Raw genomic sequence first — 27,978 nt, 5'->3', positions numbered from 1 at the left:
CACCATTTGAAACTGGAAACCTTTTTTTTGTTCTAAATAGATCATTTTCATCGTTGGTTAATTTACAATGTAAATATCTGAAATCATGAAATTCATGATTCTTAACATGCCAGGATTGTGAAATTTGACTGTGAATTTGGTAGGGCCCTACTGATAATTGGTTATGAGCCAGGCTGCTAGCTAGCTACTCATTTGCATCTTTAGTTTCCTTACTTTCCTTAATTCCCAACCACTGGAAATATATCAGAGAACATTACTTTGCATCTCCAATTTTTGAGTTTAGAGGCAATTCTCGCATATGTGACTGGAAAGGTTCCAATATTATTTCTCCAATATTGTAGTCATATTTCAGGAGGTTTTTCACCATTCCTCCATAAAGGAGCAGGGAAAAAATTTAAATGTTGGGTTTTCAAGCAAATTTAACAGAAATTCTTTTTAAAAAAAAAAAAAAAAAGTCCCTGAGATGATAGGTAGTTAAATGCTAATTAGCTAAGCTTTCATATTTTGGTCATGTACACTATATTTATTTGAACTGTCTTGGTAATCAATAAGCAGTTTATGCCCACTTATGCTCAGCAGGGCTGGTTTGAGAGGCTTGCCCTTGAACAGAGGGAGCTGGAAAGAGAAACAGACACCCATATATCTTCAAACACAAAGCTGCAGTGGTAAACTTTGGCAAAGATCAGATGTTTAGCTTGCAGGAGGGTAGTTAGAAGTACTTTGCTTAATCAGGTATGTGGAGTTTTTTTATTCATTCATAGAATGTGGGAGTCGCTGGCTAGGCCAGCATTTATTGCCCATTCCTAATTGCCCTTGAAATGAGTGGCCATTTCTGAGGGCATTTAAGAGTCAACCACATTGCTGTGGGTTTGGAGTCACGTGTAGGCCAGACCGGGTAAGGACTGCAGATTTCCTTCCCTACAGGGCATTAGTGAACCAGATGGGTTTTTACAACAATGGACAATGGTTTCATGGTCACTGTTAGACTCGCTTTTTAATTCCAGATTTATTAATTGAATTCAAATTTCACGATCTGCCATGGTGGGATTTGAATCCATGTCCCCAGAGCATTAGCCTGGGCCTCTGGTTACTAGTTCAGTGACACTACCACTACACCACCATCTCCCCCCACTTAAGTTAAAGTCGGGTTGCTGATACTTCTGCTGTTTATGACAGTAGCAGAACATGATATTTACCAGGCATAAAATGATTGCTTTTTAATTGTCACAGGTCATAAATTGAGGTGAAGCTTGTCCAGATCCTGGAAATATTGGGAGGAAAGCCCAAGTAACACTAAACACTGCAAAATTAGGGGAACTTCAGATCCAGGCTCCAGAGAAACTAGAAGAGTCTTCAGGGGTAAAATTGTTAGGATTCCTAAAATAAATTGGGTTTATGGCTATAGCTTTTTTAGTCAGTGACTCAAAGTAATATGGCCACCAAGTGAGAGAAATTGTTTTTTTGGTACTTGCTGGTTTGTGAATTGTAGTATTATGTGGAAAAATAGTGTGATTTGGTTGGTTTAGTGGTTACTGGATGATATTTAGTAGTTTTTACTACTTGTCTAGTGAAGTGAACTGGTTTTTAGTTAGTGCACGTTAATTAATTGATATGAGTTGTTTTGCATTGTTAGCATAACATTTCATGTTGAATATTTGAGACAATTGTAATTTTGTTTTGTCCTGTGATTATTGAAGAGGTGTGATGGTACAGAAGTGTGTTAATTGTAGGACATTTAAAAAAAAAAATTATAGTATGAGAACTACAATACCTTGAATATTTGTAGCACCTTTAATGTCAAAAGGCGTTTCACAGGAGCATAATCAGATATAAATTGACACCAAGCCAAAGGAGCTGTAAGGATGGGTGACTAAAGCTTGGTTTAAAAGGGTAGGTTCTGAAGAGATTCTTAAAGGACGTGTGAGAGACGGAAAACCTTGGGGAGTAAGTTCTAGATGGGACCTAGATGATTGAAGGAACAGCCACTAATGGTGAGGTAAAGGGAGTGGGGCGGGGCAGGGGGAGGATGAACAGTCGATTAGATTCGGAGGAACACAGATTTCTTCGGGGATTGTAGGGCTGGAAGAGATTAGAATTAGGGAGGGGTAAGAGATTTGAAAATAGTTTTGAAGCCACTGTAGGCCAGCATGCACAGGAATAATGGGTAAGCGGGTCATGGTGTGGGTTAGGATACAGACAGCAATGTTTTGGATGAGCTCAAGTTTATAGAAAGTGGAAAATGAGAAGCTGGCCAGAAGAGCAGTAGAATAGTTGAGTCTGGAGGTAACAAAAGCATGTGTAAGGGTTTCAGCAGCAGATATGCTGAGGCAGGGGCAGAGGCAGCCAATGTTATGGATGTGGAAGTAATCGGTCTTTGTGATGGAAAGGATGTAGGTTTGGAAGCTCAGCTCAAGGTAAAATAGGACACTGAAGTTGTGAACAATGGGATTCAGCTGGAGGTAGTGGCCAGGGAACAGGGAAGAAATTGGTGGTGAGAGAATGGAGTTTTTGGTGAGGGGTGAAGACAATGGCTTTGTTCCAATGTTTAATTGGAGAATGTCCATTCACTTGTGAACAAGGCCCTTGCCATCCATGAGCTTATTGTGGATGATTTCATTGACATCGTGGACTTGACAGAATCTTGGGTGAATGTGATGACATCTTTCCCACTAAATGAAGCCTCCCTGCCTGGCTATACCTTCCACCACTTGCCCTGGCCAGACCCTTGTGGTGGTGTGTGGCTCTTATAACCAAATCACACTTTGGTCTGTCTGCTTACACCTCTGGCACTTTCTCCTCCTTTTGAGCATCTCACTTTGTTCTACCCCTCTCACTTTTAATTTAAAATCCTCGTTCTCTACCGGTTACCCAAGTACCATATGAATTTTCTCACCAAGCTATCTTCACTGCTTTCCTCCCTCTGCATCGGCAAAAGATGATTTCTCATCCTCTGTGATTTCAACCTCCTTCTCAATTTATTATGTTCTCTCTCTCCTCTGAGTTCACTGCTCTCCTGTCCTCTCTTATTCTCTCCCTTCATGTAAACTTCCCAATCTGTATTCACTGCCACTTCTTGACCTTGCCAACTCATGTGGCCTTGCTACTCCCATTTTATCACTCACAGATGAGGCCACCTTTGATGACTTCCTTGTATCGCTGTCCACCCACATTCCCTTTTTCCCCTCCCAATCCCTGTTTGCCCCTGAAAAAACTCTGCCCCAATTCACTTACTGCTGCACTTTGAAAATCCCAAATGTTTAGGCTTTGATCACCCGTTTACTACTGCAGCTACCGATCTGCTCAACCACACCTTCACCTCCAACTTTGATGCCCTTGTCCCCATTAAAACCATTACTCCCTTTCACCCTGGTCATTCCCCCCCCAGTCCGGCCCTATCTCCATTCCCTTAAGTCCAAGGGACACAGTCTTGAATAGGTATGGCAGATAACTGGTTTCGCCAGTCACTACCAGATCTAGCTGGACCACAAAATGCTGAGATAACGCCTGGCTTCTTTTCTCTACTGCAACCCATCTTAAACCTCTCTCCCCGACTCCTCCACCCTCATCTCCAAAAACAAGTGGGAGGAGCTCGTGGACTTCTTTTGTTACTAAGCTTGAGATGATGCGATCAGTTAACTTCGCCACTTTCCTCCCTTCCCCTACCCACTGGGCCAAATATCTTCTAAAGATCCCCCTGCCCTAACCTTGAGCTTGTACCTTTTCTCTATATTTTTCTCCCATCTTCCCTCATGCCCTCTCTGAGCTTATCTTGTCCTTGAGACTGATCTCCTGTTCTTTCGACCCGATGCTCACTCAATTGCTGACCATCAGACTTCCCTTTCTGACTCTCATGTTAAATGATAATGTTAACGGTTCTTTCTCCTCAAGTACAGCCCTGCCTTCCCCCCAGTTCAGATTTGCTCCTTGCCTCAAAAAATGAATCTTTGACCTATTTGTTCTTGCAAGCTACCACCCCATTTCCACTACCTCCCTTCTGTTCGTCTCCCAAATCCTTGAACATGTTATCGCCTTCCAAATCCATTCTCATCTTTTCCAGAACTTCCATGTTTGAATTCCTTCAATCAGGTTTCTGCCTCTGTTACAGTACTGAAACAGCTGTATCAAAGTCACAAATCCTATGTGACTGTGTCAAAGGTAAGCTATCGCTCCTCGTCCTTCATGACCTGTGTTGCATCCTTTGACGGGTTGACCACACCATCTTCCTCCAATGCCTCTCCACTTTTGTCCAGCTGGGTATTTGCTTGTTTCCATTCTTATCTATCTAGTTGCTGTCAATGAATAATGTGCAATGGTTCGCTTGCTGCTCCCACATAGTTATTTCTGGTGTCCTTCAAAGATCTTTCCTTTGGACTCCTCTGATTTCTCATCTGCATGCTGCCCCTTGGCGACATCATCCATGAACAAGTCAGTTTCCACATGTATGCTGACAATATTTAGCTCTAACTAACCACCACCTCTCTCAACCCCTCCACTGTTACTAAATAGTCAGACTGCTTATCCGACATCCAGTACTGGATGAACAGAATTTTTCTCCAGCTAAATATTGGGAGGGTCAAATCCATTTTCTTTTGTCCTTTCCACAAACTCCATCCCTCTCCTTGGCAATTGTCTGATGCTGAATCAGGCTTTTGCAACCTTAAAATCATATTTGACCCCCGAGATGAACTTCCGACCACATATCCATGCCATCACTAAGCCCGCCTACTTCCAACTCCATAACAATGCCCGATGCTACCCCTGCCGCAGCTTATCTGCTGCTGAAACCCTCATCCATGCCGTTGTTATCTCTTGACTTGATTATTCCAGTGCACTGCTGGACAGCCTTCCACATTCTACCCTCCGTAAACTTGAGGTCATCCAGGACTCTGCTGTCTGTGTCCTAACTTGCACCGTCCTGTTTCCCCCATCACCCCTGTGCTTGTTGACCTGCATTGGCTTCCATATCAGCAGTATTTTTTTTTAGATTTAGAGATACAGCACTGAAACAGGCCCTTCGGCCCACCGAGTCTGTGCCGACCATTAAACACCCTTTTATACTAATCCTACACTAATCCCATATTCCTACCACATCCTCACCTGTCCCTATATTCCCCTACCACAAACCTATACTAGGGGCAATTTATAATCGCCAATTTACCTATCGAACCTGCAAGTCTTTTGGCTGTGGGAGGAAACTGGAGCACCCGGAGGAAACCCACGCAGACACAGGGAGAACTTGCAAATTCCACACAGGTATCTCGATTTTAAAATTCTCATCCTTGTTTTCAAATCCTTCCATGGTCTCCTCCAGTCCCATGACTCTCAGATATCTGTGCTCTAATTCTGGCATCTTGAGCATCCCTAATTTTAATTGCTCTACTGTGCCTTTGGTTGCCTGGGCCTTTAGCTCTGGAATTCTCTCCCTAAACCTCTCTGCTTTGTACCTCCTTTGTTAAGAAGCTCCTTAAAACCTACTTCTTTGACCAAGCTTTTGAGTCATCTGCTGTTGTATCTCCTTTGTGGCTTTGTCATATTTTTTATAATGCTCCTGTGAAGTGCTTTGGGACATTTTATTTCATTAAAGGCACTATATAAATTAAGGTTGTTGAAATCGTGTCTCATCCAAGTCTGGAAGTTGGGCAAGCAGTCTGACAATAGAAAGGCTGTGGAGGAATTGAGAGAGGTGATGAGGTTGAGCTGCCATCAGCATACGTGTAGAACATGACATCATATCTTCAGATGTTGCTGGAGGTGCAGCTTGGAGATATGTAATAGGAGTGGAACCATAATAGATCTTCGAGGACTCCAGAGTTAACAGTGCGTGGCTAGGAAGAGATGGCATTAAGGAGATTCTCTGGTTACGACTGGTGTAATGAAAGTGCTTCCATTTAATTTTTGAGGACAATTGTTAAAATTGAAAAGACTCCATGGATGTGTTTTTTTTCCACCAAGTTCACTGAAAGGACACTTGAGATGTTGTTTGGAAGCCACCTGTGCTGGAAATTATGTGCTTTGGGCTCAGTAAACAACAGAAACCCTTGGTGATCTGGGGGAAAATGGTTACAGAGAAGCCACATGTCAAGGTTTATGAAGGTCAAGAGGTCAGCTCTCTGGGGTTTGGATATTGTTTTCGGTGCAGTTGGGGTGTGAACTGCTTGAAGACAGTTGGTGTTTTCATGCCAGGGAAGAAATAGAAACCACCCAGCTCACCACCTTGTCTACCTCTTTGAGGAAATCCTGCACCGGTATCCAGTGTGGGAGAGCTAAAATCCCTGGTGCTACATAGCTCCTGAGAAGCTTAAAAAAATCCTGTGATTCAAGTTTGTGTGTAGGCGGAAAATCCTGATGCCACATTTCTCCTGCAAAGCCTACTAGAATAATTCTTCACATCTCCAGAATGGACTGCTTCTGAAACGATCCCTGTGATCCGTCTCTGTATACCTGGAAGCCAGACCAAAAAGGGGACAACTGACATCCTTCAATATCTTCTCCTGTTTCGTTATGAATTAGCAAGTATTTGGCCAAAGTTGTCTTTTTTTGTCTTTTTCTTTTGTAACAGACCTCTGCAGAGAGAACTTCTGCATTTTTTTTCCAGTGTGTGTGTGAGTATAATTGGGGAATTTTAAAAATGGGAACTTTTCTATTTCAATCTGTGTTAATGCTTTGCTTTGTTACTGGTTAAGTCTTGTTTCATTATAAACAGATGATTTTGTTGTTTATTGAAGAAACCAGGTTGATTATTTTTTTAATCCCAGAATAAAATACGTGTGTATGATTGGCTGTAACAGGGTAAACATTTAAATATATGTTGCGACCTGTGGAGAAGTGGAACTAGAAAAGACAGTGCACTCCTCCCACCTCAGTCGTAACACTGGGTAAGGAAAAAATGGTGCCAGGTAAGGACAGTCCCAGTCAGCTGGACAACAGAAAAGAGTTGGAGGAGGGTAGTGTGGTTAATTGTGTCAGAGGGTACAGAGACGTAGATAAGGTTGAGGAAGAGTAGTGCTTCATGGTTAGAGAGGATGTAATTTCTGACTTTGATTAGGGCCATTTCAGTGCTGTGGCAGGGGAGGAAACCTGATTCTGAAGGTTCAAATATGGAGTTGTTGGGAAGATTTGGGAGGTGACATGTTCAAGGACTTTGGAGAGAAAAGGGACGTTCGAGACAGCCTGGTAGTGTGTACAGACAGTTGGGTCAGTGGTGCCTTTTTGAGGAGAGAGACGATGGCAGATTTGAAATGGAAGTAGACAGTATTTGAGAAGATGGAATTGTTACAATATCAGCCAGGATACAGGATGGAAGGGAGGATAGGTGGTCAGCAGTTTAATGGGAATAGAGTCAAGAGAGCAGATAATTTTTTCTGTTAAGGTGAGCTTGGAGAGGGCACGAAGAAAGATGGGAAAGAAATTAGAGAATTATACGAGTTTAGGGCTTGGGCAAGAGGAAACCTGGTGGAAGCTTGATGGAAGGCATGTGGTAAAGGCAGCTGAATGGATGGTCTCAAGCCTAGTGACAAAGAAGTCCATGAGCTGCTCACACTTGTTGCAGGGGTGGGGGATGCAGGGGAGAGGGGTTTCAAGAGACTGTTAGTAGTGGAAAAAAGAACCTGTGGGTTATCTTTGCATTCCAGGATAATCTGAGAGTAGTCTACAGCTTTAGCAGAGGGGAGCAGGGCATGGTGATGTTTGTGGTCCAACCAGATCTGATGGTGAATGACTTAAACAGTTGAGCGCCATATACATTCAAGTCTGCACCCCTTGGACTTTATTATTTATAGATAGCTCAGTACAGTTTGCACTTGACACCATTCTAATAGAGAAATAATGTCAGGCCTAGCCAGGATATTAAAATATTCAGTTTTTAAAAAGTATGTATACAATGGATGTTTTTTTGTCTTCCTCTTTCATTCCTTCCCCCACCCTGCCCCATCTTGACATGGGAGTCAATACTGTAAACAAAATAATTACAGTGGAGAGTCCTCTTGACTAGAAATAAACCTGAACCTTGTTAGATTACTTTCTCCTGGCAACTTTGCTATGGATTGAAAAGAAACAGCTGAAAACCTCTGCGGCCTTTAATAGTGGGGAGGGAGAGAATAAAGTTGAATGAGAACAAGAATAGTATGCATGCTGCTACAGAATGAAAAATGAAAGAGCTTTAAGCAGATTTCAGAAAGGAGATAGAATCAGAAGGATGAGGTTAAAATAGTGAATTTGCAGCCTTTGTTGAGGCCCACTTGTAATGTTCCTCCCCCAGATAGTAAGGCAATATGCATTTGAAGTGTTTTTCTTCTGGAGAGGATACAAAACAATTCACTGAATTTGGAATGTCTTGTAACAGATTAAAAAATAGACTTTTTTTTAAGCAACTTCCCTTTAGAGCTGCAAAACTTAATTTAGAGGCATCTCTATTTATTGTGTTTTACTTCACAACAGGATCCATTAAATCTTTTATTATGTTATCCCCATTTCCTTTGTAACTTAGATTCTAATCAGATAAAATCTGTCGATTTATTTTTGAGAAGCAGGGTTATTGGCTATAGTTGTGATATATAATGTTTTAAGTTTGTATTACAAACACTTCACATACATTTTCCGAATAAAATATAAAATTTGGGGGTATAGGATGGGAGTGGTGGTGCTGCTTGAGTGTAATGCAACATTTTAACACTAGAAATGATGTCTAACTCCACATATAGTAGAAGTTTGAACCATTTATCTAAAACTAACCCTTTAATGGTACAAATTTTGTAGAATTTAATTAGTTGTTTTTATTTATAGGAAATAAATGATTTGGAAGAATTCAAGGAAAAGAATCAGAGACTGCAAAAGATCTGGGTTGGAAGACTGGTTCTCTATTCATCCGTTCTTTATATCATAACCTTTATAATTGTGTACCTGTGGTGTTTTCCGGAAGAATGGACTGCACGACTAACCTTGGCACTTCCAGGGTTTTTCTTTCCTTTACTGTAAGTAATCTTGTTAATATCAGTTTGGATTACTTTGGAAAAGCCATCTTGATAGTCCAATTTTGCTATTATTGGTGCAATTTAAAAGATTTATAGTTACAAAAGAAGATTATATGCTAATACTAAAGCTCACATAAGTGAATACCAAAAAATTGAAGCAATCTCTTAGGTGAATTGTGATAGTTAAAAATCCTGAAGATTTTTTTTCCAGATTGTATGAATTGCATAGCCCATTTAAGTGGAGTAAAATATTACCATCTGAATCATCAACAGTTATCTATAGTCTCTTTGAAAGGACAGTGTGGCCCAGAAGAGGTCATTTAAGTTGATTACATAGGAATGTATAAGACTATTCCATTTGGGCAGTCCCAACCTTTAAAAAAATTACATTACTGTACTGTGTCTCTTCTATTTCCTTCTGATATTGTTTACTAAAAAACTCTCCATCTCCTTGTTGAATTTATTGATACTTTTCACCTCCACTGTTTTCTTGGTTGCTGTTCCACACGCTCACCAACATCTATGTGACATAGTTAAATGTGAACTATCTGCCTTCTTTCTGAACTTGAGGTTATGGTTGTGTCAAACCAGTTTGGATTCTGCCTGGACTTTCTGGTCCAGACCTCATTGCAGCTTTTGTTCAAATGGAGACAAAAGAGCTGAATTCCAGAAGTGAAGTGAAAGTGACTACCATTGACATCAAGGGAGCATTTGATGTAGTATGCCACCAAGGAGTGCTAATAAGACGTAAATTGATGCAAATCAGGAAGAATTTTCCAGTGGTTGGAGTTACACATAGCACAAAGGAAATTGGACACCAATCACCACTGCCCCAGGACCTCGCTGTTCCTGAGGGTAGTGTCCTAGCCCCAACAATCTTCAGCTGCTTCATCCTGATCTTCCTTCCATCCTAAGGACAGACATAGTGCTGTTTGCTAATTGCACAGTAATCATTGCTCTTTGCTATTCCTCAGATAACAAAGCAGTCCATGCCTGCATGCAGCAAGAGCTGGACAACAGCCAAGCTTGGGCTGATGCGTAGCAAGTAACATTTGCACCACACAAGTGCTAGGCAATGACCATGTCCAACATGAGTCAGTCTGACCACCTCCCCTTGATATTCAGTGACATTACCATTGTCAAATCTTCCACTGTCAGCATCCTGGGGGTTGTCATTGATCAAAAACCTAACCAGACTATCTACATAAATACTGTGGCTACAAGAGCAGGTCAGGGTCTGGGAATGCTGTGATGAGTAACTAATCTCCTAACTCCACAAAGCCTCTACACCGTCTACAAGGCACAAATCAGGAGACTGATGGAATACTCTTCACTTGCCTGGATAGGTGCAGCTGCAATAAACTCAGAAGCTGAACACAATCTGGGACAAAAGAGCCCCATCCACCACCTTAAACATTCACTCCCTATTCCACCAGCTACTGTGACTGCAGCATGCACTATTTACAAGATGCACTTCGGCAACTTAGCAAGGCCTGTTCAACAGCACCTCCTAAACTCCCAACCTCCTCCACCAAGAAGGACAAGGGTATTGGGTGCATGGGAACAACACCACTTCCAAGTACTTTTCCCCACATGGTTGTTGGTTCAAAATTCTGGAACTCGCTACTCAACAGCATTTGTAGGTGTGTCTTAACTATGTGTACTGCAGCAGTTCAAGAAAAAGGCTTTACCACCAACTTCTAAAGGGGAACTAGGAATGGGCAATAATAGGTGGCCTTGCCAGTGACATTCATATCCCCAGAATGAATAAAAAGAACACAATTTATTCGGGTTCAACTTTTCTATACCCATTCTTGTTAATGTAAGAATCGAAAGCAGCAACCCAAACTTTTAGTTTGGTTTGACTTGCGAATTACAGAGAACAAACTGATGACTTTACTCCCAGTAAATGAATGCTTCGACAATGTTCCTCTACTCTCAGTGAGTAAATGTTTCAACAATACCTAGAAATAGAATGCTTAATTATATTACCAACTTGTCGCACAATCTCCCGGGTGGCCATTCTTGTTGATTAGAGTCATAGAGTTATACAGCACAGAAACAGGCACTTTGGCCCATTATGTCTGTGCCAGCTATTAAGCACTTATCTATTGTAATCCCATTTTCCAGCACTTGGCCCATAACCTTGTATGCTATGGCATTTCAAGTGCTAGTCTAAATACTGCTTAAATGTTGTGAGGGTTCCCGCCTCTGCCACCCCTTCAGGCAGTGTGTTCCATATTCCAACCACCCTCTGGGTGAAATTTTTTTTCCTCAAATCCCCTCTAAACCTCCTGCCCCTAACCTTAAATCTATGCCCCATGGTTATTGACACCTCCACTAAGGGAAAATGTTTCTTCCTATCTATGCCCCTCATAATTTTGTATACCTCAATCAGGTCCCCCCTTTTCTGCTCTAAGGAAAATAACCCTTGCCTATCCAGTCTTTCTTCATAGCTGTGATGCTCCAGCCCAGGCAACATTCTGGTGAATATCATCTGCACCCTCTCCGATACAATCACATCCTTCCTATAGTGTGGTGACCAGAACTATACACAGTACTCCAGCTGTGGCCTAACTAGCATTTTATACAGCTCCATCATAACCTCCCTGCTCTTATATTCTGTCTCGGTTAATAAAGGCAGTTATCCCATAAGCCTTCCTAACCACCTTATCTACCTGTGCTGCTGCCTTCAGCGATCTATGGACAAGTGCCACAAGGTCCCTCTGATTCTCTGTACTTCCTAGGGTCCTACCATCCATTGTATATTCCCTTGCCTTGTTAGTCCTCCCGAAATGCATCACCTCAAGTCCTCCCGAAATGCATCACCTCACACTTCTCAGGATTAAATTCCATTTGCCACTGCTCTGCCCATTTTACCAGCCCATCTATATCGTCCTGCAATCTAAGGCTTTCCTCCTCACTATTTACGACGCCACCAATTTTTGTGTCACCTGTGAACTTATTGATCATACCTCCTATATTCACGTCCAAATCATTAATGTACACTACAAACAGCAAGGGTCCCAGCACCGATCCCTGCGGTACACCACTGGTCACAGGCTTCCACTTGCAAAAGCAACCCTCAACCATCACCGTGGCTTTCTGCCACTAAGCCAATTTTGGATCCAATTTGCCAAATTGCTCTGGATCCCATCGGCTCTTACCTTCTTAACAAATGTCCCATGTGGGACCTTATCAAAAGCCTTACTGAAGTCCATGTAGACTACATCAACTGCTTTACCCTCTTCTACACATCTAGTCACCGCCTCTCAAAATTCAATCGAGTTTGTTAGGCATGATCTCCCCCTGATAAAGCCATGCTGACTATCCTTGATTAATCCCTGCCTCTCCAAGTGTAGATTAATCCTGTCCCTCAGAATTTTTTCCCAATAGTTTCCCTACCACTGGTATTAGACTCACCGGCCTGTAATTACCTGGTTTACCTGGATTGTAAGTTCTCTTCCCGGTGATTTAGCAAGGTTCCTTCTGTTTGAGGTCTCAATCCCTTAACTGTAGTTTTGGTCCCTCATCCTTGCAGTAAAGGTCTCTGATGTGTTCAACCCTTTATACATTTTTTCAGGGGATAGGGTTAGTTTACTATATTGACAGGCCACACCGTCCTATGAAGATTCTTTTTAAAAAAAAAACACAAATTATATTCTGTGCCCTTGTTTAAACCATGATTTGAATCTGCCCAGAAAGCTGTCCATCTTTCTTTTGCTTTCTCTAGTAATCTTCCATTGTGTGAAGCCCCTTATAGTCAATTTTCCAGAAAAAGATGTTTGTATGTTGTTGGAACACTATGCTTCACCTGAACCGGAACACTATGCTTCACCTGAACCAGAGCTCTATGCTAGCTCACCCCTGGGGTTTCCGGCTGTACAAAAAACACCCTAGTTGAGTATACTTGGCCCTTTGAAGAAAGAATTCCCCATCAAACTTTGTTAAATTGAATGTCTAAATAACTAAGATGTTTTGACATTTGATAATGCAGACTCTTTCCCTCAGATTAAAATATATTGCAGGGACCAACTGGTGACGTGGCCCTTTTTTTTTAAGAGTAGTGGTATACGGTTCTGAATTACAACTTGCAGCAGAGCTATGTGAGTTTGCATTTTGCAATCTTTGGGCAAATGTTGTTAAATTCACAATCGCCCTGGATCAAAGAAAGCCTTTATTCTTTAACCCATGTTCAAAAGTGTCTTTTTGTTGCATGCAAGGCATCTCAAATCTTCAACTTTAAATTCAGAAAAGAAACCACATCCATTTTAACTTAATTCACTTACTATAATGTACCATGGCTGTTTAGCAATCTAGCAGTGTGGGGACACAATCTATTATAATATGCAGTTTCTGTCTGTCTGCACTTTTCTGTTTGGTCGGTGGGTTGAATTGATGGGTGGAGCCAGCACTCAGCAGAATGTTTATTGGCCCCATTTCCTACTGTGAGGGAGGCCAAGTTGTGCAAATGAAAACTTTTTTTGGCATTTAGATTTGGCTCCAAATGAGATATCAGGTCTGCAGTGGATATGTTCAAGCTTTTCACGTGAGAGGTGAGTTTAGTATGCACTCGCGAGACAATGATATCAATTAGAGAGAGATTAAGGTAAAATTTAATCAATGTAATCTCAAATATAGGCTGAGGTTAAATATAACCAGTATAATATAAAATAGAGACTAGGCTTTACCTCAATCAGTGTAATATAGGGATCGTAGAGGGAGACCCATTTTAAAAATAGGACAACTTCTGTTGAGTTTGTAGGTCTTAGTGGAGTGTTTTGTAAGGTCCATTGAAGTTTTGTACCTGTGGACTGACATTTGGTTGATTAGATATTGTTATATTTTGTTGTAATGTTAAGTGCAGCGTGTGTTGAGTGACAGTTTTTTTGATTGATTCAATACAAGGCATCTGTTGAATGGGGAAGACCCATCTTTGGACGGTGCCTAGTGCCTGGGGAGGAGACTGTGGTGATTGGTACTGGAGAGATTTTGGGTAGATTGGGATAAAACAGGTTTGACATCGCAGAATTAAATAATAAAATAGACTCTAAGATGATGATGGGAGGGATGGGGATGGCAAGGGAAGGATGAATGGGATACAGATGGCATGGGATGGGGCTTGTATACGAGGAAGGGATGGAGTGGGAGGGAGCGGATGGCATTGGAGGGGTGGTTTGGGATGGGGACGGAATGGGAGGGATGGATGAGATGATGGGATTGTTTAAGTATACAAATTTAACCGGAGGGTCAGGGTCAATATGGAAGTGGGATGGGAATGGCATGAGAGGAAGGAGGTGCCATGGGAAGAATGGGATGGGGGAATGGCATGGGATAGGGATTGGATGGGATGGGGATTGCATGGGAGGAGTGTGAGGGAGGGGATCGCATAGGATGGGTGACGTGGGAGTGGTGGATGAGATGATGGAATTGATTAAGTATATTAATTTGCTGTAGGTACCCTTTCTGGTTTAAAGTTTCTGACCTATGGACTTGAGTGTACCAAGCACACTGCTGAGGCATGGATTATGCCTTCACTATTGAAATGTGCCTCTTTCATTCAATATAAGAAACCTTCCATTTTGGATAAACTGTCTTAATAAAACCAATATATGCGACTTTTTGCACTCTGGCTTTCGTTTTAAGAGAAAAGGAGAACTGAAGGGGTCCATGACACAACACTGCACCTTTACCACGCAATTTAAACATAACTTCTGGTAGGATTGTTATTTATGGAATCGATATTTAAGCTATCTCTGGAATCTTTCACAACCTGAACTGTACTCCCCTATTATCCAAGGATATTGGAGATATTAGGTAACCATCTTTTTTTCTGGCTGGTGCTTCCCTCAGAAGACTTTGTCCACTGAAGTTAACAAGGAAAACTGTTATACTGTATAATTATGTTCCAGTGAATCATTTGTTACTTTGGCTCAGATTTACTCTGTATGCCTGATCTGTTTAATTCTTAATCATATTTATGTGCTGCTTATGCTTATTATGTTTTTCAGGGTATGGTTAATACGGAAAATTTTGATTTGGCTGTTTTGCCAAAGAACTGAAAGGAACAGTGAGTTTTGAAGGACCTCCTTTGTAAAAAAAAAAATTGCATTTTTATACACTCTGTATTGTCTTATGATTTTTTAACCATATATTTGCCATTGGTTATTTTTGAAAGCCACCAGACTGCTAATTAACATTTTATTACAGGTGAAGCTCTAGAAGATTTAAAAGTACAGAAAAAAAAAATCGTAAGTAGCGTTTTAAGATGATTTTCTATTCCAGATTCTTCTTTTAAAACCATTTCACTTAGATCTATCTGCTGTCCCAATTACTAATTTTGTAGTGTTTAAGTATTGTAAGCGTCCAGCTGGCATTTGCCAACTTTTTATTTTCCTGTATATCTCCACTAACTGCAACCTCAGCATAGTGTTCTCGTGTGAGAGAAATAAATTTTAGATTAAATATGTTAATTGTGTTTGTCCATATTTCTAAGCATGCAATAATGGATTCTGCATTTTTTATTTTTAGTTGATCTCTCAATTCAAGTCTTGGTGTAGTAGATAGCGAACTTAACTGTTTGAGCTATTACACATTGTTTCTTGGCTGCTTTAAAAAAAAAATGCTTGCCCAGTCTTGAACAGGAGCAGCCATGCTAAAAGGCTAGTAATTGACATGCTGTCGCACATTAGGTTATCTGGAGGGTATCTTCAACCATGACTGTCCACAAAGAAAGCTATAAATCAATTTAAGAGTAAAGCAAGACAAGTGAAAACGCAAATTGACAGAAAAAGATGCACCAGAAACTAAGTCTTTTGCAGTTTAAGAAAAAAGAACCACACAAAAGCCAAGAGCAATTAAATCATAGTTTAAGACTAATATTTTTTGAACATGAAACTTGTTTGCAGTCAGTTATCTCAGTAAAGCTTAGTTTTTAGTCAGGTAATAACTCAATCACAATTTTGGGGGTCAGAATCGATAGTATTCAACTGTTATTGGAGAAAATGAAAGCTATGTATTTAACTAAATAATTGCAGGCAACTTATTTTGCTTGAGTGTTGGTTATTTATGTGTCATGTACATATAATTCTACTAATCAAATATGTCTGAAATTTCAGTTTACATAAGTCGAGGAAAAGGTTGTAAAACTGAGCATTTTAAGAGTTGCTTCTGCTACTTGTTTGGTCATTCAATGTGCAGTCATTTATGTTTATCTTGTAAACTGCAAAATTTGTGTCAAGCACAACAAAAATAATTGAATATTCGAGGTTGGCAAGATGACTTTTGTAGGATCGATTCAGTTAAGTACTTAATAATGGCTTTTAGAGACTAGCTTCTATACCCAATTAGGCTGTGCATATTACTTCAGTATCTAATGCAACATACATTATTAGCTTTAACAGCTCTGCCAAGATTATGGATACTTTGCTGACAGCACGCAGTTTAAGTTTGGCTTTGAAAATTTTGGTTGCAACTTTACTTAAAGTACATAGTAAACTTTTAGAATAGCCAATCCTAAGGTTGAATGATGCATGACCTGATCTTTTACTAGTGAAAGCTGGCTTCAAGTCAAGCTCTCACTTATGGGATTAACATATTTTCTGTTGACTGTATATGATTTTAATTTTGACACACAATCCACGTCAACAGTGCAGGCTCAGTCAGGAAAGCCACAGATTAGCTGGTGTAGGAAATGTAAAATATCTCTCATAGAACGAGGGTTACATTTTTAAATGGGGTTGAGTAACATGGTTGAAGTATTAGAGTGAGATACTCTGTATCTAATCATGTTATATTTGACCTGGAATCAATTGATTGCTGACACTGGGACCCCAGAATGCAAATTGTTCCAATCCTTAATTCTAACAGCCCACAGCTTGAGCACAAAATATACACTGTATTTGGGGAAAAAAATGTAGTCATTCCTTGTTCTGTCTGAAAGATAACGAAGAAAGGTGTAGCCCTAACATTCGGGGACAAGACATCTCAGTGCTGGAATCGAGCAGACTGACTGACTGGATAAAGGTTGATTGCATAAAGCTGACCATTTATTTAAAAAAATCTAACTTGGTAATCTTACTCTTTTGAAGGTTATAAGCATGACTGGAGTAATAAGTGAAAATGTTTAGACTGAAGCAGTAAAGGATGTTTTCTTGAGGTTTGGCTTAAGGCAGATTTCTGGGCAGATTATAGGAATCACACTGTATCAGACTAATGTTTGGCAGAAGTAATCAAATATTCCCTTCAAGCACTTAATTTCTTTGCATGATAAGCATTAGAAGAAAAATGAAAGTTTAAAATTTCTGCTCTCCAACATTTACTACTTGTATTCCTATTGTGTTTTTCGTATGCAGACACGTATTGAAGCACTTTACAGGTGGCCAAGGAATAGGAGAGGGAAAAGGGAGAAAAGTGCAGGATTAGGCAAATAGATGATTGAAGAGATGGGTGTTAAGGCTTTTGAAGGTGGGGAAGCAGATGATGAGGCAAAAGTGTTTAGGGAGTGTACTAGAAGATGGAGTATAGTAGCTAAAGGAGCTGCCAAAAGTGGTGGTGCAGAAGCAAGCCATTGTCAGAATGTGTATGTGCAGAAATGTGTCCCGAGAAATGATTGAGATTGGTGCAAGGCCACGGTGAGATTTGAAGGCAGGGACAGTGATCAAAGTCAGTTCACTGGAGCGTGGGGATGTGGACCTTGATGTTGGTGAGGATATGGGCAGCAGTGCTTTTGGATGAGTTGTAATTTTGGGGAGGGTGAAAGCTGGATGGAGAGCTTTAGCAAAATTGAGCCGAAAGGTAATCGAGCATGACAGCAGAAGAGGGGATGTATGGGCAGAGGCACATGATATTAGAGATGAAATAAAGCGGTCCTGATGACACACTGGATGAATGGAAAGAAGTTGAGCAGTATACCAAAGTTCTGTATTGCTGGGCTTAACTAAGGTGCAACCTGGGAAGTTAATTAAGTTGGTTGATGGTGCAAAGATATTTACAAGAGTTGAAGAGGAAGACCTTCAATTTTGCTGACATTTGACTGAAGGATGTTTTGCCTTCTCCTGGTCTGAATGTTGGGGCAGACAATTGAAAAAAAATGGTAATATGCTTGGGGTTGGTGAAAGAGGCAAAAACATGGAGCTGTCTGTACAAGTGCAAGCTGAACCAATTCTTCTGAATAATGTCAACAAGGGATAATATATGAATGAAAGAGGCAGGGAAGGATGTAGTCCTGGGGTACACCAAAGGAGCCCACATGTTTGTTAGTAGAAGCCATTGAAGGCAATATAAAGCCTACAATTTAACAATTAAAACCAGAACCATAAGAGCAGTGCCATGGAGGTGGACTGTGGAAGTGAAACACTTGAGGAGGGGGAGAATGATTCTGATGACTACTTCATAGCCAGCAGAGAGTTCAAAGAGGGATTGTGATTTGAGATCAGTCACACAGAATGCCTTTTGTGACTTTGACCAGCTGGAACATGGAATGTTGGAGACATAATTGCAAGGTATGGAGCCAAGGAAAGAAGTTGGATTGTGAACAGTGATAGGAAGGGGTTAAGGTATCAGGTCATGGTCTTCATGAACAGGAAGTTAATTGAGTGCTAGGGAAAGCTGGTAATGGAGGGTTGGGGGTTCAGTTGGGAGGAGGAATTGGGAAAGGGAGGGGTCAGAGGCAGCAGAACACTTGATCCTGGTTTTCCCTTTTTTGTGTAGATCTCGATAAACAAGGACTCCTACTGTACTTGAGAAACATGGGCTGGGATTTTGCCCTTGGTGAACGGGAGCCGTCCACTGACTGAAAAGTTGGTGGCGAGCCCGCTTCCTCCTGGCCTGGGGATCCGACCCGCATTTTGTGGGTCCCTGGCCTTTAATTGTTCTGAAGCAGGACTTCCACCTGCTTGAGGCAGGAAGTCACGCCTAATAGAGCTGCCAGCCAATCAGCGGGCCGGCAGCCATTAGTCCCAGCAGTGCCACCGGGAGTGGTGCCTGATCAGGAGGGCCCTCCCAGACTGTCAGAGAGCCATCTGCTTTTAACAGGTGGCTTTTCTCGGGGCTGGGCCGCTTACTTTTACATGGGTAAAATCCTTGTGGTGGCAGGCGGAGGCCATTAAGTGGCCACTTAAGAGCCTTGATTGGCCTGGGGCGGGCAAGCCATTTTTCGCTGCTGCTGCCCTGCGTAAAGTGGTGGCGGAGGTGGGGAAGGGCTCCCCGAGCCTCCCGCTCCATTTTACCCCTCCCCCTGACACCACCTCACTCCTTGGGGGGGGCATAAAGTTCTGGCCATGGAGTTTCTTTAGTCATGATTAAATCAATAGGACAATATAAGGTGGATGAGGTGACTTTTGTGCAGAGCTAGAATACATGACTGTAATTTAAAGAAATCTCTACTAAACAAAACTTGGAGTACCTTTCATGCTTCTGTTGCCTTATGAACTAGAATATCTAACAGTGAATACAAACTCAGTTCAAGCACTCCCAAAACAAATTGGTGGATTCTGCCTTAATGGCTTAAACATGCAATATTAAGTCATACAAACCAGGACTATTGCACGTTTGATTACTAAATCACTCATCCATGCCTTTTTTACCTCCGTACTACTCTGCATTCCATGTTTCAGCTTTTCACAAATGGCAATAAAACTCTCCTCATCGTTGTTGTACTAATCTTTATTTCCCTCCAACTACCCCCGCCCCTCCAAATAAAACAACTTGTTTATTTTGAAAACCTGATCCTCATCAGATTGATGTGGCAGTATTAGTTCAGAAATTGGTCAATGTGTCCATAATCAATGAAACATATAACTTTTCAAAAATTAAATCAATAACACTTGTGAGGAATAACCTTATGGATAAATATGTTCAGTTGGAAGAAAATCGTTAGGTTTCTAATCAGCAACTTATTTGTAACAGTTGTATTTGTGGCTCAGTTAGAATATGACAGTTTTCTTCCACTTTTCAGAATGATGCTCCACTTCAATGCTATTGAGTATTAACTATGACCTTGATTGGTCAGGGACCTGAAAATCTATTGCTCCTTGAGAAAAATCTACACTTCAGCTCTGTCATCATCCCTCTCTGCTGCCCGCTATGGTTGAGTTCCATGGTGTGTAGCCCTGGTGTTATGTTTGAACCTCAGCTGAACTACAAACCCCACATCCCAGCCACCATCTAGTCTATCTATTTGCACCATTGCTCATGGCACTCCTACTGTTGCTCGAACATTTTTTCGCGTCTCAGCTCAGAGCAGAGATGACTGTGTGCTTGGGGGTGGAATTGTGGGGTTGGTGTCGAGATGGTAGATGATAAGCTGGAGGATGCAGCAGTTGTTGAGTTGGAAAATGACGACAAAGGGGACCCCATTGTTGGGAGAGGAGGAAGACTGGGTGAAAGCAGAGGAGCAAAAAAAATGGTTTACATATGGCCAGGAGTCTTCAGCTGAGGAAGAAGGATATTTCAGAAGTTCTGGTGTATAATATCAGAGCAGATGTGATGGAGATAGATTAGGGTTGGGGGAGAAGAATGGCTGCCAGAAATTTCCTCGGGGCATATTCTGTTCTGTTGCCATAGTTTTGGCAGAAGTTCAGGAGACGAGCAGGATTTCCTCTGAACATTCATCAAAGTTATGGCAGCAGAGCAAGTGAAGCACTGAGAAAATGCCATGTGGGTGCGTTTAATGGAAATGGGGTAGGAAGAAATATAATTCAAGGAATTCTGTCACCTGTGAGTCTCGCCCCCCCCCACCCTGCCCCCACCAGATCACACATGGCATCTTTCGTACAGAGTAATTTTAACTAACGCTGCTGAAGAGAGAAGCTCTAAATGTCCTTGAGAGGGTGGATGTATGAAGCATAATGGTCAATGGAGTGCTGACTATCACAAAAATATCTGCTGTTAAGTGGATTTAAAAGGGAAAGCCTGAAACTTTAACTAGAATCCATGTGCACTAAATCAGCTGGAGGTGGGTGCTGCAAAGAGAGATCTGAAGAAAGCAAGTTTCAGCTAGTACATGTCACAAAAAAGGGAATGGATGCACAGGATGACAAGGTCAGACTAAAATCGTAGTGAGAAACTGCATACCTCAAAGGTGGATTCTTGGAAGAGTGGATCAAACAGTACAAAAGGGAAAAATGTAAATGCTGGAAATTGGAACAATAAATGAAATTGCTGGAAATAGGCCATATGTCTGCCAGTACCTGTAAAGAGCAAAGACTATAGTTAATGTTTTAGATATATTTCTTTACCAGAACTGAAAGATGAGGAAGCATTTTAGTGGCGTTGTAAAAACAAAAGATAAAAATGGGAAAGAAGCAATAGATGCTCTAATTTATAGAAGGAAGTTAATGGGTTTGAATGACCTACAAACCGTTTAATAGAAAACAGAGAACTTCTGGCTGATGCAGGATATTATCCCATTGAGGCTATGGAAAGATGTTAAGAGAAATTAAAGTTCAAAGTAGCTAAGATGATTTTGTTTTGGATCTGGCTAAGATGAGTCTTTTCATTTATCTATATATGTTTATGCACTTCTAATAACTGAGTGAGTTTATCCAGTAAGTAACTGAGCTTATGGACCATACAGACCAGGAAAGCCCAGATTAAATCTTGATCTGCACTGAACTATCAACATTTGGAGCACCCCAAGTTGGAGAAAGGAAAATTGACCAAACCTTTCACTCCTAAAGGGTATGCATGAATGGAGATTGGATGAAGAAAGGATTCTAGCTTGGTTGTGACGCCCCTGCAGTTGAATACCTTACACGCATTCACTGTCAAATTCTCAAATGGATAATTGCTGTTTGAGTGTTGGGAGTCGTACCCCAGCAGGTAGCTATTAGGACAAGGAGATGGAAAACAGATGGGAAAAGAAGAAGCGTGTTTAATTTGTTGATATTTGTAACATCCTGCCAGAAGAATACTAGGGGCAAACATTGGTGGTGTTGAAAATACATTCAGATCTACGCTGGGAGAATGAACTTGAGGGACGATTTTCTATCAGCTCGATGGCTTTTTCTTGTCCCAGACTTGTGTGTTGTAAGAATTTGCCTTTGGACGATGGGGTTAGTTCCCTGGTTTTTTTTGTGGTAGTTTTAACTGACTGAGGTAGAGAGATTAGTGTGGGTGTAAATTAGGGAGGAGTGGAGACTGACAAGGTTAACAAGCAGAGGTGGAGAGAAGTGGAGAGCCTGCAGCATGGAGACTAAACTAAGATTTGTGAGACTATGGGATAGAAAGCAACAGAATGAGAGTAAATTGGAGCAGATCTAAAAGTATTTGTGAACCAGTGCAGATGATTTACAATGCAAAGGATCCAGTAGAAAATAAAGCAACTTAAGTTTACCAGCCATACACATACTGTGGCTATAAGAGCAGGTCAGGAGCTGGGCATTCTGTGGAGAGTGACTCGCCGAATCGCAGAATTTTTACAGTGCAGAAGGAGGCCATTCGGCCCATCATGTCTGCACCGGCTCTCTGAAAGAGCAGTTCACTTAGTACCCCTCACCCACATTCTCCCTGTAACCCTGCACATTCTTCCTTCTTGCATAACGGTAATTCCCCTTTGAATGCTTCAGTTGAACCAACCTCCACTGCGTTGTCAGGCAGCACATTGCAGACCTTAACCACTCGCTCCGTGAAAAACTTTGTCCTTGTGTCGCTTTCGCTTCTCTTACCCATTACTTTAAATCTGTGCCGTCTCGTTCTCGATCCTTTCACAAGTGGGAACAGTTTCTCTATCAACTCTGTCCAAACCCCTCATGATTTTGAATACTTCAATCAAGTCTCTTCTCAGCCTTCTCTCCTCCAAGGAAAACAGTCCTAACTTCTCCAATCTACCTCCACAACTGAAGTTCTTCATCATGGAACCATTCTCGTGAATCTTTTCAATACTTTCTCTAATGCCCTCACATCTTTTCTAAAGTGCAGCGCCCAGAAATGGATGTAACACTCCAACTGAGGCTGAACTAGTGTCTTATACAAGTTCAGCATAACTTCCTTGCTGTTCTACTCTATGCCCCTATTAATAAAGCTCAGGATACTGTATGCTTTATTCGCCATTCTCTCAACCTGTCCTGCCACTTTCAATGACTTACACGCATATACACCCAAGTCCCTCTGCTCCTGCATCCTCTTTAGAATTGTACCCTTTATGTTATATTATCTCTCCATGTTCTTCCTACCAAAATGAATGACTTCACATTTCTCTGCATTGAACTTCATCTGCCACTTGCCTGCCCTTCCACTAATTTGTCTATGTCCTTTTGAAGTTCGACACTATCCTCCTCACAGTTCACAATGCTACCTGGTTTCGTATCATCCACAAACTTTGAAATTATGCCCTCTACACCAAGGTCTAGGTCATTAATATGTATCAGGAAAAGTAAGGGTCCCAACACTGACCCCTGGGGAACTCTACTGCAAACCTTCCTCCAGCCCGGAAAACATCCATTAATCACTACTCTTTGTTTCCTGTCACTCAGCCAATTTTGTATCCATGTTGCTACCGTCCCTTTTATTTCATGAGCTACAACCTTGTTCACAAATCTGTTGCGTGGACATTGTATCATACGCCTTTTGAAAGTCCATGTACACCATATCAACTGCATTGCCCTCATCAATCCTCCATGTTAGCGCTTCAAAAAGCTCCAGAAAGTTAGTTAAACATGATTTTCCCTTAAGAAATTGATGCTGGCTTTCTTTAATTAACCTGCATTTGTGCATATTAACTTTGTCCCGAATTATTCTTTCTAGAAGTTTCCTCACCACCGAAGTTAAACTGACTGGCCTGTAGTTGCTGGGTTTATCTTTACACCCTTTTTTGAACAAGGGTGTAACGTTTGCAATTCTCCAGTCCTCCTCTGATACCACCCCCGAGTCTAAGGAAGACTGAACAATTATGGCCAGTGCCTTCGCAATTTCCGTCCTCACTTCCCTCAGTATCCTTGGATGCATCTTCTCCGGTCTTGTTGCTTTATCCACTTTAAGTACAGACAGCCTATCTAATACGTCCTCTTTATCCATTTTAAACCATTCTAGTGTCTGAATTTACCTCCTCTTTCACCATTGCCTTGGTTGCATCTTTTTCCTTAGTGAAGACAGATGCAAAGTATTAATTTAATACCTCAACTATGCCCTCTGCCTCCATGCGTAAATCCCTTTTATGGTCCAATTGGCCCAACTCTTCCTTTTCCCACCCTTTTACTATTTATATGTCTATAGAAATCTTTGGCAGCTAACATCAGTGGGAATCCCAGTCCCTCTTCATACACTGTCTTTGCTTTTTCACTCCCTCTCTGGACCTTGCATATTCAGGCTGGTTCTCAATAACATTTTCTATCTGGCACCTGTCATAAGCACACTTTTTCTTCTTTTATCTTAACCGCTACCTCGTTTGTCGTCCAGGGAGCTTTGAATTTGTTTATCCTATCTTTCCCCTTCAAGGGAACACACCTTGACTGTGCTCGAACTATCTCTTTGAAGGTAGCCCATTGTTCAGTTACCATTTTTCCTCCAACTTTTGATTCCAATTTATTTGCCCCAGCTCCATTCTCACCCCGTTGAAGTTGGCTTTCCCCCAGTTAATTATTCTTACCCTGGATTGCTCTTTGTCCTTTTCCATACTCAGCCTAAACCTTATGATACAATGATCACTGACCCCTAAATGATCTACTGATACTTAGTCCACCTCATTCTGAAGAACCAGGTCTCGCAGTGCCTCCTTCTTGTTGGACTAGGATCATACTGCTGTAGAAAATTTTCCTGAACACACTCTAGGAATTCTTGTCCCTCACTGCCCTTTACACTACTACTAACCCAGTCTATGTTGGGATAATTAAAAGTCCCCTATTGTAACTACCCTATACTTTTTGCACCTCTCGTAATTTCCTTGCAAATTTGATCCTCCACGTCCTTCCCACTAGTTGGTGGCGTATAGACAACAACGAGCAATGTAACTGCACCTTTTTTGTTCCTTAGCACTAGCCAAATAGATTCTGTCCTCGACCCCTCTGGGACATTCATTTTCTCCAGCACTGAAATGCTCTCCTTAATCAATACCACCACCTCTTCCCCTTTTTTCCCTTTCCTAGCTTTCCTGAACACCTTGTATCCAGTAGTATTCAACACCCAGTCCTGCTGTTCTTAGAGCCAGGTCTCTGTTATAGCCATAACATCATATTTCCACATGGCAATCTGCGCCTGTACCTCACCAATCTTATTAACCACATTCTGTGCATTCACATACATGCACATTAATCCTGATTTAAACTTTACTTTCTCCCTTACTCTGTCCGCACCTAATAATTTACTATTCCCTACTCTAGTACTTAAAGGCCTGCTACCCGACCCGAACCCAACGGCATGTTTCGGGTTCGGGTCGGGTCGCACTTCCAGGTCCGACATTTGGGCTTGGGCTGGGCCGGATCAGACACGCTCTATCACCACCTCAGGTAAGTAACTCTAATGTTGATTTACTTTTTGGACTTTAAAGGTGGTTTTGTTACAGTTATTTTAAGCTTGTTCAGGTAAGGAGCAAAGTGAAAAACTGAAGATAAGTTAACTGATGGTCGGGTTGGTTCGGGCGTGGGAAAAAAATGGAAGGACGTGGGCCGGGTTGGGCTCAGGATCGGATGGGGTTTTGTCAGGCTTGGGTCGGATATCATTTACAGACCCTAGCAGGTCTTTACTAGTGCTATCTATCTCTCTCAGTATGCTGTGCTCTTTGGTATTCCTCCTTGATATTTCCTCCTGGTTCCCACACCCCTGAGAAGTTACCAGTTTTGGTTCCTTCCAATCTGAGCTCCCTCTCAGGTCCCATCCCCCTGCCAATCTAGTTTAAACACTCCCCAACAGCAGTAGCAAATCTCCCTGCGAGGATATTAGTCCCAGTCTTAGTCCAGTTAAGATGCAACCTGTCCAACTTGTACAGGTCCCACCTGCCCCAGAACCAGCCTAATGCATCAGAAATCTGATGCCCTCCCTCCTTCATGTGTTCATCCTATTCCTATGCTCACTAGCACTTGGGACTGGGAGTAATCCTGAGATTACTGCTTTTGAGGTCCTGCTTTTTAATATCCTTCCTAGCTCCCTAAAATCTACTTTTAGGACCTCATCCCCCTTCCTGCCTATGCCATTGGTGCCAATGTAGACCACGACCTCTGCTATTCACCCCAGAAGAATGGCCTGTAGCCGCTCTGTGACTCACCTTGTGACGCCCACACACCTTTCCAACAGCTCCAAGGATGGAATACTCTTCACTTGCCTGGATGAGTGCAGCTCCAACAGCAATCAATGCTCAACCTCCCAATCTATTCTCCAAATACTACTTCTGCTATCTTTTTTGTTTCCTTTTATTCATTCAGAGGACATGGGCATCATTGACAAATCCCGCATTTGTTGCCCATCCATAATTGCCATTGAGAAGGTAGTCCTGAGCTGTCTTCTTGAATCACTGCAGTCTGTGTGGCAATAGTACTCCCACAGTGCTATTGGGAAAAATGTTTTGGATTTTGACCCATTGACAACAAAAGATTGGTGATCTATTTCTAGGTCAGGATGGTGTGTGACTTGGAGGATAATTTGCAGATGGTGATGTTCCCATGTGCCTGCTGTCCTTGTTCTTCTAAGTGGTAGAGGTTGTGGGTTTGGGAGTTGCTCTCAGACTCACATTGGTGAGTTGCTGCATTGCATCATGATGATGCACATTGCAGCCCTGCAGCCACAGTATGTTGGTGGTGGAGGGAGTGAATGTTTAAAGTGCTAGATGGGGTTGCCAGTCAAGCAGGCTGCTTTGTCAGGTTGTTGAACATCTTGACTTTTATTGGAACTGCACTTATTCAGGCAAGTGGAGAATATGCTATCACACTTCTGACTTGTGCCTTTGTAAATGGTGGACAGGCTTTGGGGAGTCAGGAGGTGAGTCATTCACCACGGGCTACTCAGCTTCTGACCTGCTCTTGTAGTCACAGTATCAGGTGGCTGGTCCAGTCAAGTCAATGATGACCCCCCACCTCCCTAGGGTGCTGATGGTGAGGGATTCAATGATGGTAATGCCATTGAATGTCAGTGGGAGGTGGTTAGAATTTCTCTTACTGGAAATGGTCATTGTCAGGCACTTGTCTGGCATGAATGTTACTTATCAGCCTAAGCCTAGATATTGTCCAGGTGTTGCTGCATGCAAGCAAAGAATGCTTCGTTATCTGAGGAATTGCGAATGGAACTGAACGCTGTGCAATCATCAGTGAGCATCCTCATTTTCTGACCTTTTGGTGGAGGGAAGGTCATTGATGAAGCAGCTAAGAATGGTTGGGCCTAGGACACCGCTCTGAAGAACTCCTGCAGTAATGTCCTGGGGCTGAGATGATTAGTCTCCAACGATGACAGCCATCTTCCTTTGTGCTAGGTATGACTCCAGTCAGTGAAGAATTTTCCCCCTGATTCGCACTGACATTAATTTTACTAGGGCTCCTTGATACCACACTCTCTATGTTGCCTTGATGTCAAGGGCAATCACTCTTACCTCGGCTCTGGAATTCAGCTCTTTTGTCAATGCTTGGACCAAGGCTGTAATGAGGCCTGGAGCTGTGTGGTCTAGGTGGAATCCAAACTGAATGTTGTTGAGCAGGTTATTGGTGAATAAGGGCCACTTAATAGCACAGTCAGTGACCCCTTCCATCACTTTGCTGAAGACTGAGAGTAGCCCGATAGGGCAGTAATTGGATAAGTTGCATTTGAACTGCTTTTTGGGGGCAGGACATACCCCGGCAATTTTCCACTGTTTGGGTAGGTGTCAGCATTGTTAATGTACTGGAATAGCATGGCTAGCGACGTGGCTAATTCTGGAGCGCGTCTTCAGCACTGCAGCCAGGATCTTGTCTGGACCCAAAACCTCTGCTGTATGCATTGCGTTTAGCCCTTTCTTGATATCACTTGGACTGAATTGAATTTGCTGAAGACCAGCTTCTGTAATGATGGAGACCTCAGGAGGAGGCCAAGATGGATCATCCACTCAGCACTT

At 42.0% G+C, this 27,978-nt stretch overlaps 1 protein-coding gene across 2 annotated transcripts in view; it reads left to right on the top strand.

Annotated features, from left to right (window-relative positions):
- The window catches only part of LOC137372081 (endoplasmic reticulum junction formation protein lunapark-like), a 130,084-nt gene that overhangs the window by 21,090 nt on the left and 81,016 nt on the right, over positions 1 to 27,978 (top strand). For both annotated transcript variants that reach the window (XM_068035460.1, XM_068035461.1), the window contains exons 4-6: positions 8,782 to 8,969; positions 14,981 to 15,039; positions 15,180 to 15,220. In XM_068035460.1, the coding sequence (XP_067891561.1) occupies positions 8,782 to 8,969; positions 14,981 to 15,039; positions 15,180 to 15,220 (288 nt within the window). The remainder of the gene's footprint in view (positions 1 to 8,781; positions 8,970 to 14,980; positions 15,040 to 15,179; positions 15,221 to 27,978) is intronic.

This window comes from Heterodontus francisci, chromosome 7, assembly GCF_036365525.1.
Source record: "Heterodontus francisci isolate sHetFra1 chromosome 7, sHetFra1.hap1, whole genome shotgun sequence".
In the NCBI taxonomy this organism is placed as follows: Eukaryota; Metazoa; Chordata; class Chondrichthyes; order Heterodontiformes; family Heterodontidae; genus Heterodontus; species Heterodontus francisci.
This window is presented reverse-complemented; position numbering and strand designations above follow the sequence as displayed.